The 11,133-nt window shown below is 31.1% G+C and overlaps 1 protein-coding gene across 1 annotated transcript; it reads right to left on the reverse strand.

Moving 5' to 3' along the window:
- Positions 1-565: 565 nt before the first annotated feature.
- LOC11444547 (protein NRT1/ PTR FAMILY 5.4) lies at positions 566-7,306 on the reverse strand. The gene is made up of 5 exons (XM_003627785.4): positions 6,947-7,306; positions 6,570-6,787; positions 3,837-4,079; positions 2,560-2,843; positions 566-1,647 (listed from the first exon to the last, which is right to left on the reverse strand). Exons 1-5 carry the CDS (start codon positions 7,038-7,040, stop codon positions 768-770), a joined length of 1,719 nt encoding a protein of 572 aa, XP_003627833.1. The 5' UTR covers positions 7,041-7,306; the 3' UTR covers positions 566-767.
- Positions 7,307-11,133: the final 3,827 nt, after the last annotated feature.

Consider the following 11,133-nt stretch of genomic DNA (forward strand, 5'->3'; position numbering starts at 1 on the left):
TCGGAAGCTTGAAAAGGAGTTCTGCTCTGAGTCTGAAGCAGAGTGTCAAAGCAGTGGATAAAATCACCGTCTCACACACAATTTCCTATGTGTACTTGTGTTTGACCATCACCAACTCACAAGTCACCATTTATACAAGCCGCAAGCACGGTTGTTGTTGCCTTAGATGCTACTTTGTCTCCGCCATTCTTCTCGTCCTCGTCCTTTTAGCCCCGAACTACTACCATAAGAACGTCGTCGGAGCTAGAATGGGTTCCTGCCACAACTTGACAACCACATATACATAATTACCATTTATGCTCATCCCTAACAATGTTTGTGGCATGCGACTTGTTGTAACACATTTACCTTTACCGGCATCGGTGGAGAGAGCAACGGGAAGGCACCGGCAAGGGAAGTTACAGTTTCAACACCATTGACGAGCTGTAATGTTAGATTACACCTCCGGTGCCATTGTCATGAAAATTGTTCTTGTTTCAAAGAAGCAACAACATGTTTAAAATTGGTCATTTTGAATAAAAATAAGAGTAGCCAACTAATTCGTGGGATTTGCACGACACAAGCATTTTCCATAATATATATTTCCTCCAAATTTCAAACAAAAATTTCCAAAGTAATAATCATGTTCTTAAAAACATGGAATATGAAACAAAGATGCAACTAGATTAATGATTATTGTTATTATACAACAAATCTAGAAGTACATACACATTTGAAAATCATAGTAGCATTATCTATGGCAAAGGTTTTTTTCTTGCCTTGTTTTCCTACACTCCAGAACGATATTTATTGTAGCCAGAACCCTCTTGGTTACTTCTTTCATCCCCATCTACCTTTTTATACTCAAAACGCTTTGCAATCCATATATAAACACCCAAATTAATAGCACTTAACACAGCCATAACCCAATAATAATCATCAAGGTGTGCCCTATTGATGTTATCTCCCAACCATTTCTCACCAGCTTTTGAACTAATTGCCTCAATAACTTCAATTATAATGTTACTAACAAAGCTTCCAACTCCTACTATACTTATATACGCCGCCGCTCCCAAACTTCTCAATCCGTCCGGCATTTGATCGTAAAAAATTTCTTGTAATCCAACGATAGTAAACGCATCAGAGATGCCGGTGATCATAAATTGAGGAAGTAACCACCAAATATGCATCGGTAGTATTGCACTTTGATCGTCTATTAGACCGTGCTTTTTAGCAACATTAATCCTTTTCGTTTCAACAAGAGCCGAAACAACCATTGTGAGTATAGATAAAAATAAACCAAATCCGATTCTTTGCAACACGGTTATCCCATTTGGGTGACCGGTGAATTTTCTAGCAAGTGGCACGAAGACTCGGTCGTATATTGGAACAACGAAAAGGATCGTGACTCCAACGAGGCCTTGAAGTGACGCCGGAGGGAATTGAAATTTTGATCCTAAGGTATGGATTAATGTGCCACCTTGTTTAAGGAAATATGTGTGTAGTTGAGCTTGAACAACAGTGAACATTATACAACTTAGCCATATAGGGATTAGGCGAACGACTAGCTTCACTTCTTCAACTTGAGTCACTGAACATAATCTCCATGGATTTCTTGTTTTGTTTAAGGAATCAACTTCATCAATTATTGCTGCTTTGTCCAAACATCTGTTGCAAATTATTCATATATATTTAATTTTGTCCCAAGAATATTCTTTTTAATTAGTATGGTTGTAGAAATTAAAAAGTGTCAAATATCAAACAACAAACACAAAGGAAACAAAAAATCTAAACCCACAATAAGTTGTTGGTATCAACTCGCACCAAAACCCAACCTACATGTCCATAACAAATTAATCTATTATTTTTCAATGCATGATAACAAGTTGACCTTAAATTCTCCAATACAATTATATATATTAAAGTTTGTCACTTGTCACTCATCCAACAACATGGCTTGGATGTTGGATCCTCTAACATTTATCATCAAACAAATTTTATAAGTGTTAGCAATGTTATCTCTATTCTCCAACAGTCTCTCCAACACTCATTCTATAATCAAATTAAATGTATGTGACGTTGGTTCTGCCACATAAAAATTTGATGAATCAGTGACAACTTTGTTACCCATCAATTAAAGGTGGGTAACACAACTCATGTCAATCACAATTATTTATTTATTTTCTATTATTTTTTATGTTACATAAATAAATAGTTTTGATTGGGCTAACTAAGCATGAGTAGTGTTACCCACCTTTTATTGATGGGTAAATAAGAATTTTGATGAATCTTATTAAATAAGTAACAAGAATGGGAAATTTTAGTAGAACCCACATAAATTTTACTCAACCATATAACTTGTCTTTCACTCGTAATAATCCTCAACACTTTTCTTTTCTAAACCAATAAACTATAATAAATTCAACTAAAAATAAACTTAACTTTTCCCTAGCAAAATTAACCCACTCATCCATCATCTAGTGTAAAAAGAGAAAGTAGTTTAAGTAAAAAAATGTAATTAAGAAAAAAATTGTAATTTGCATCAAAGGATAACTTAAAGTTAGAAAGAGTGGTACCCACCTATACTGATTTGTATGGAGCAAAGTATGATATTTAGGTCGAACATGAACATGATGAGGCTCATCTTTCTCCTCTTCACTATGGCAAAAATTGTTACTATGAAGGAGAGTGTCTTGCACGCGCCACTTGCGAGCCGCGGCGACAGAAACTTGGGCCAGTCTTGTAAATGGACTCCCTGTAGGGCCTTCCTTTCTGTACCTTTTGATTCCCAATAGGAAGAGTGCCAATGCCAATGCCAACACTCCTGCCAATACTCCCAACCCCACACCCCACCCAACATTGTCCTGTAATTTTTGTCACATATAGTCATTGTTAATACTAGCATCCATTATAATTAGAATCATACATGTGTAATGTTTTAATTATATCATAAAGTTATACAAGTTTTTTATAACAAAAATGTTAAATATTTATATGTAACCTTTTGTATTATGGTATTTAAATAAAAATCAACATCCACTTCTCTTACCTTTTGTGAACTAATTCCATTTATTCACATAATTTTCCAATTAGATGGTGTGCAAATTGAAAAGACAGTTCTGTGAAGAATATGTTCCCATTTTGGTGAAACTGGTTTCTCTAGAAAAGAAATACGTGTGATCTCTAAAATCTCATTGTAAGATATCATATCATTCACTATATAGCACTATAATATAATATTCTATTTGTTTTTGCGTGACACAACAATTTTTTATATAATGCTTTTCGATTCTTAGAAGTCCTACCAACCTGGCAAACCAGTCTTTTATAAATAAAAATCAATATTTGATTCTACATTTGAATTATTTTTTAACCAATCGTTTTGTTAATTACTTTCTTAAAGAATGAATCTTAGTTATACAAGTTAACGTGGATAGTGACTGATAAAGAAGTGTTGAAAAGCTTGTGTACAACTTGACCAAAGGTACAAAGTAAAAGAAAAAATAGTTGAGATATGTTACACGTAAATGTTGTAGATACGTATAAAAAAGTGAAACACAAACAAACAAAACTAAAATTAAGCAAAATTGATTCTCGTTACTTGAAATGTTAATTATCTAACTATGCATTACAACATTTTGATTCTCGAATAATTCTTTTCAAAAGAAAACATTGTAAAAGTTAGTGTATATGGTAGGGTTTGGATTCCTCTCTATTATTTTAACAAGTTCCCTTGTCTTGTTTTTTCTCCAAAATATCTCTCATTTCTTACAAAAAAATAATATCAACTCAAAATTTGATATAAATTTACTATTTAAAAATATAAATGTTTAATCATAAAAATTCAATTAGTTTACCTGAAGATATATTGGTATAAACACAGCAGCAGTTGAACCAGCCACAATGCCCAAGTACCACCAATTGAAAAATGAACTCTTAGCATCCTTCTCTTCGGGCGTGTCGTCGTCGAACTGATCGGCGGCGAAAGTTTGAACACAAGGCTTATGACCTCCTTCACCAATGGAAAGCACATAAAGTGCAAAGAAGAAAAGTGTCTTGTGTCTAAGTGCCGACACTGAAAGTGTCAAGAAAATCATGCCCTATGTGACGTGAGAAACGTTAGATTCTTATCCATCAACCATACATAAGCTAAAGCAAAATTTTGTATTGAATGAATAATTAAATTGCAAGTGCATGCATGGGCTTAGTTTGATAATGAGGACAAATAATATACAGGAAATGTGCAAATCTTTAAATGGAATATTGGATTGGAATCATGTGAAATGTCTCAATTGTTATGTGAGTGTGAAAAGTACTCACAAGAAAGCAAAAAATTATTCACATAAAGTTGTAGAAAGAAAATATGATATTATGATGAGTCACTATTTTAGTATATTTAGTAAACTAATATATTAATTAAGTTGGGGAAAAATTCTATGGTTTAATTAGGGTTTTTAAGCTTTTTTTTTTTTACTTGTCATTTTCAAAATTCTATTCAACATTGATTATTCTTTTGCCAAATATATTCTTAATTGAAGGGGTTAGATAGCTCAACTAACTTGAACTAAGAGACAAAAAAAGAGGTTTAAAGTTCAGGTTCAAGTCTTGTCAAGAAAGAAAATATTAACATAACAATTAACATGATGCATTTTCCTTCAAAAAAAAATTAACATGATGCATTTGATTTATATTATTGAGAGATAAATAAAGTGAATGAAACAATAAATTGCTAAGCATGTTGTAAAAAAAAAAAAAAAAAAAAAACGAAAAAAACTCTAGATTTGAAATTAAGATGAGTGCATAGTTGACCAAAATAAATAAATGTGTACATAGTTTCAATATAAATTTAATGTGACACTTATTATAAAGTTGGCTCCAAGGCATTAAAGGGACATCATAGTTCGGACCCAATTTTTTTAAAGTGAGCAACTCACGTTAGAGTGTGAATTACTCCATCCGTCCTAAATTGTATGACGTTTTGGGCATTTCATACATATTAAGAAATATAATTAATATTGTGTGGGAAAGAGATATTATGAGTTGTTTTACAAAATTATCCTCAATAAATGATATGGGAAAGATAAATGAAGGAATTGAAGGAAGAGGGAGTAATAAATAGTTAAGGATATAATAGGAAAAGTAACATTAATTTTTCACTGGTATTGTAAAGCGACATATAATTTGGGACAAATATTTTTTCTAAAGTGACATACAATTTGGGACGGAGGGAGTAGACAATATCAATTGTCAACGAATACTTTTGAGAAACTCTTTAAGGAACTTAAATGATATGTTTTTATGAAAATTCGTGTATTTATTGTATTAAAATTGTAATAGTATTTTTTGAATAAAGATAATAATAATAATGAACATTAAGAGTGTTGTTTAAGAAAACAAACATTATCCTCGTAAAAAAAAAGGTTTAATACATGCTTTGGTCCTTTAATTTATTTTTGAATTTCAATTTGGTCCCCTAACTTTAAACTGTCTCAATTTGGTCCCCTAAGTATACCTCTGTTTATCCAACTGGTCATTTCTGTTAGTTTTTGTCAAAAAACGTTAACTTTATCCATGTTGGCTACATGGACAAAGTTATCGTTTTTTGAAAAATTCTAAAAGAAATGATCACTTGGGTAAACGGAGGTATACTTAGGGGACCAAATTGAGACAGTTTAAAGTTAGGGGACCAAATTAAAATTCAAAAATAAATTAAAGGATCAAAGCATGTATTAAACTCAAAAAATATTTATTGAAAAATTATTTCATGTATGAGCAACAGTCATCTAAACCTTGAGAGACAAATGAATAAATAGAATGATGTGATATATTAGTGACGTAGTATAGAGGAAAGAAAATAAAGTGTTGAATAAATGTATAAAAATTGATGTGCAACCATATTATTGTTATGAGGAGTGATATTTGTACAACTATGTGTGACAATTTTGATAACAACTATCAGCTGTTCTCTTGTTATTGGTCTAAAACAATAGAGAGAGAAAAGAAATGAGAGAATAAGAATATAATTGGAGTATAAAAGAGAAAGTTGTCAAAAAAAAATTGTTATAAAATGGTCGTAAAAATGTCATTTCTCAATTGTTATATAGGATTTAGATTTGGATTTACGGTTCCTACTTCCCACATGTAGGACCCAATTCATAATGATAAAACTCCGCAAAAGACAAAAAGTGTTGCATCACAAAGAGGTAAGAGCACATTAAGATTCCAGCTGCTAGAATCAAGAACCATGAACTAAAGCTATATAAATTGAAATTTAATATTGGAGTGAGTGTACTAAGTAAAGTCAACATCCTATAAAATTAAACGATACAAACAAGATTAGCATGAGCATAAGTTAAGGATAACACACAAAATAAATTTATTAAAAACTAGGTTCAGTTAGTTGGTAGAGAAATGCATTGATATATGCAAGTGGCATTAATATATGCAAGTATCGGAGTTTGAATCTCAGACACAAATATTGTATTATATGATGGTTGCGTCTAAAAATTTCGTACTATAAGATATGATGCATAATAATTATTGAAAATGATGTACTACTACTATTGAGTGAAGTAGAAAAAAATATTTACCACAAGATAAATGAGTGAAGACAAGAGTATGGTGTTGAATCGACCAAGATAAGAATCAGCTATGAAGCCACCAAGCAAAGGGAATAGTGAGGAGACACCAACCCATGTGTTCACGTTTTTCACTGCTGTGGTTGTTGGTTCATTCAGAAATTTTGTGAGGTAGTTTATGAGATTTGATGCCAAACCTTGGTATGCAAATCTCTCAGCAAATTCCACAACTATATAATATTAAAAAAAGGACCAGTCAATTATAAAAAATGGGTGTTGGAGATTTGGAAGAAAGAATAATAATTGAGGGGGTTGAATTGAAATTTGAACTATATGATGAAGCATGATCAATTATATAATGAAAAGGGTTGAATTGAAGTTGAACTTACATATGATGAAGATGGCAGCATTCCAACCACCCTTTTTGGTTGTGGAGTGATGGATGAGGGAGTTACTTTTGCTCTTGCTTGGGCTATCTGCCATAATTTGGTGATTAATTTTGTTTAGGATGATGAGTTGGAATATGAAATATTTTTAGTGGTGATAATGTTGGGGGAAATCATGTTTTTGGAGTGGATGTTTGGGTCTTATATAGGGAAAATTATGGGAGTACTATGTTTGGATTTTGGGGTGTGGGTGAGAAAAGGAGCACTACTAGAAATTGGGGTAGGGAATTTAGAGATGGTGTGATTTGGTTCCTTCTCTTTCTATCTCATCGATATGGTCATTGGACTTTATGAACATGATAAGTATGCACAATTGAAAGGAAAGGAAAAACAATAAAATGTATTTTAAGAAAATAAAATAAAAATATTTCATAAAAGGAAAATATCTCTTATATGAAAATATCATAATTATTTATGATTTTATTATAAATAATCATACCATGAAACGATTTTTGTCTTTGACAATTGATCCAAGGTGTTTATAGCTCCATTTCGCTAGATTGTCAAATGGTTTGATCTAGTTCAAGAGGCTTAACTATATAAATCGGTCCAGCTGACCCGATCTATTTATAATTGGACTACTTATTAATGAGTTTGATCCGATTTATGTGGATCACGGGTCGGTCCAGACATTATATATATATATATATATATATATATATATATATTTTTTTTTTTTTTTTTTTTATTTTTTTTACTTTTTTTTTTAATGTCACTTTGATATATTAGTTGTTCACAATTATCTAATTGTTTAGATAAGATTTAATGAACATAAAAGTGTAAATAATTTTTACATTAAATATTACTTAAACTTTAGATGTATTCATTCAATTTAGTCAAATTAATACTTTATAAATTTAAGATTTTAAAAAGTTTAGGTAAATTTATCCATTTTTATTAAGTTTGCATATTTAAAAAACAATATCTTTTAATTAATAATTTTTAAAATAGTATTTTTTTAAAAATAAAACAAATGAAAAGTGGTGTAGCCTGAAGCCCGATGGGCTAGCCTGACCCAGTCTATTTATTATATGGGTCAAATGGGTTAGGACCAACAAAACACAGTTGTATTTGAGCTAGTACTTTTAGGTTCGACCCGATCAAAAATATGGGTTAATGGATCAGTGCATCATCCCGAAACATTTTTTACAGCTCTACATTTCCATGATGATTTCCAATTTGAAAGTACTCTAAAGAAGTAAAGATACTTCAAATTGGAAACTTTTTTATTTCAAACTAGTGAAAAGACGGCCGCTCACGTGCCTGTTTTTCCACTCTTTTTAATTGCGCTAACGTTTGCATATTATGAACGGTGTTATTTTATAAAATTTTAATTTTGATTAGAAGTAAAAATATAAATGTTTTTTTGCTTTCAATTATAACAAATCAAATTAACCATGATTATCAATTTAAATGAAACCAAAAATATAACAAAAAATATATAATCTAAATTCTTATTTTTTTAATAACACTAACTGTTAAGGCAAAATCCCTAATTTATTTTAAAGATAACAAACATTGATGATTAAGGAATTAATGGACTTTGATTAATTTGTTGGTATTTAACTTGTGCTCTTGAGTGATTAACTAAGACAAGAACAAGTGTAAAATCATACCAAGATACAAAGAATCAAAGAACATAAAGACTTAAGAACTCAGTCAGAGTTCAGAAAGTTAAAAAAAGTTCAGAAGGTTGGACAGAGTTCAGAAGGTTGTTCATGATGAACATCAAGAACCAAGCCCAGAAATTCATGAACTAAAATGAAGAACATACAAGGTTCACGTGACTTAAATGAAAGCCCAGAAAAGTACATGACTAAGATCAATCAAAGAATAAAAGCATTTATTTGATTAAAGTCAAAAAGGGCATCTTCAATGTTCATTTAAGACTATGAACAATTGAAGAACAAAACATTAGGAATATTCCATCAAGAATATCATCCTAGATGTTTTTCATGCTGCACTTCATAAATGTTTCACTATTAGGATTTGATTACATCAATTACAAGTCTTACAAATCATCCTAAGTGAAACAAAAGAAACATTCTGAAGTCCCATGAGTTCAGAAAGTTCAACCTTGCTCCATGCTTTTTTTGATATGAACAGTACAGCAGTTGGAAAGCAAAAAGCAAAGTCAAAAGCAAGATCAGATCTGATTCAACAAGATCTCGACACATAAGGGAGTTGGTACTGTACAAAGCAAACCAAATCCCCTAAAGCATGGTAGTGAAGTGACAGCTCCACTTTATGATATCCTGCACGCGCTCCAAGACAGATTTCAAAGAAGATCTGTTCTATCAACATTCTGAAGTCGTACAAAGCAAATCTTCAAAGTACAACCCAGAAATTCATGAGACATTCATCTGCAAAAGCCCAGATGCATATCTGACCGTTCATCCACATGAACCCAGATGAAGATCATGAAGAACACAACAACATTCTGAAGTATTCAACAACATTCTGAAGTATTCTCAAGAACACAACAACATTCTGAAGTATTTCAGTTTGCCCAGAATTTCAAGTTAAAGTTGGTGGGTCCCAGGACACGTGGCATAAGACCAGTGGTCACTCTCCAAAGGCTCAAGAACTCTATAAATAGAGATCAAGACCTCAGCATAACACACACCTTTGCAAAGCATACAAGAAAACAACATAAGAGTGTTTGAAGCTTCAGCAAAAATATTGATCATCACAAAGATTCCAAGAAGTCTTCAAAAGTGTAAATCAATATCTCTCTTATCTTTTCAAAGATAAATCTCAACCTCCATTCTTCTCTTGTCTAATCTATATCATTCAAACCTCCATACAAATTGTAAAGAAAAGTCTCATCTAGCTTTAGGGGTACTAAAGTGTTAGTTTGAGCATAAAGGTGTAAAGTCTAAGTGGGTAACTTAGCAAGAAAGGTGTAAGCCTGCTGAGGCTAAGAGAATACAGTTGTTGTAATTGTTCAGGTGAACAAGGTTGTAAGGTGCAGGATTTGAGAAGCTATCTCAAGCATCATAGTGGAAAATCTCACAAGATTGTGAGGAGTGGACTAACCCACATTGGGTGAACCACTATAAATTTCTGTGTGTTCCTCTTTTCTTCTCTTTACTATTTACTTACAGTAAACACAACACACACAAACACATTTAATTATTTAAATTGTTTTTATACTAACACTTCAGAACGTTCTGAAGTCTGTCTGTCAACTTAACCATTCCAAGTTATCAACTTGAGAATAACTTTTAAGTGGCAGGTTTAATTTTTAAAAGGTCACAATTCAAACCCCCCTTCCTTGTGACTATTTTATATACTTCACTAACAACAATCTTTATTATAGAAAAAGTTGTTGTTTAAGGTTATAATTGAGATAATAAAAAAGTAAGTATAGATACACTCATCTAGATTATTACACTTTTAAAATGATAAAGGAAGAAATTGGACAATTGTGTTTGTTACACTTTTATTTTAATATTTAAAGGAAGAAAAGGATATAGTGCCAGAGCTTTATAGTTTCATACCTCACGGTAACTTATGTTTATACGTCTATTCTTAGTTTAAGTGTACTTCATTAACCCTATTATAGTCGTCTCTCTATTGTTCTTAAGGTTAAATATGTTCTTGGTCTTTGTAAATATAGCAACTTTTCATTTTAGTCCCTTTAACATTTTCCTTCGACATTTAATCCCTATAAAATTTTCAATCGCTACTTTCGGTCCTTATTTTTAATTTAATATTTGTATTTTTTAATGAAATTATGCAGAAATGTCTAAAATATTCTTAAAAAAAATTAGAATTTTTTAACAAAACACAAATTAAATATGAATTTTTAACCTTAAAAAATATATTAATTCATATTAAATTCATGTTTTGTTAAAAAAAATTAATTTTTTGGAAGAGATTCTTATAATATTATGAATTTTTCTGCAAAAATTTTATTCAAAAATATGAATTTTACATGAGTTTACTTAAAAGGAGAGACAAAAAGTGAAATGGAAAATTTTATAGGAACTTAAAGTAGAAGAAATTTTTTAAAATAACTAAAACGAAAGTTAACACATTTATAAGAATCAAAAACATATTTAATCATTTTGTTCTTATATGCCTCTTCGTTCATGATATCGATTTAAACACATGACACATGAAAA

Source organism: Medicago truncatula, chromosome 8 (assembly GCF_003473485.1).
Source record: "Medicago truncatula cultivar Jemalong A17 chromosome 8, MtrunA17r5.0-ANR, whole genome shotgun sequence".
NCBI classification, from domain to species: Eukaryota; Viridiplantae; Streptophyta; class Magnoliopsida; order Fabales; family Fabaceae; genus Medicago; species Medicago truncatula.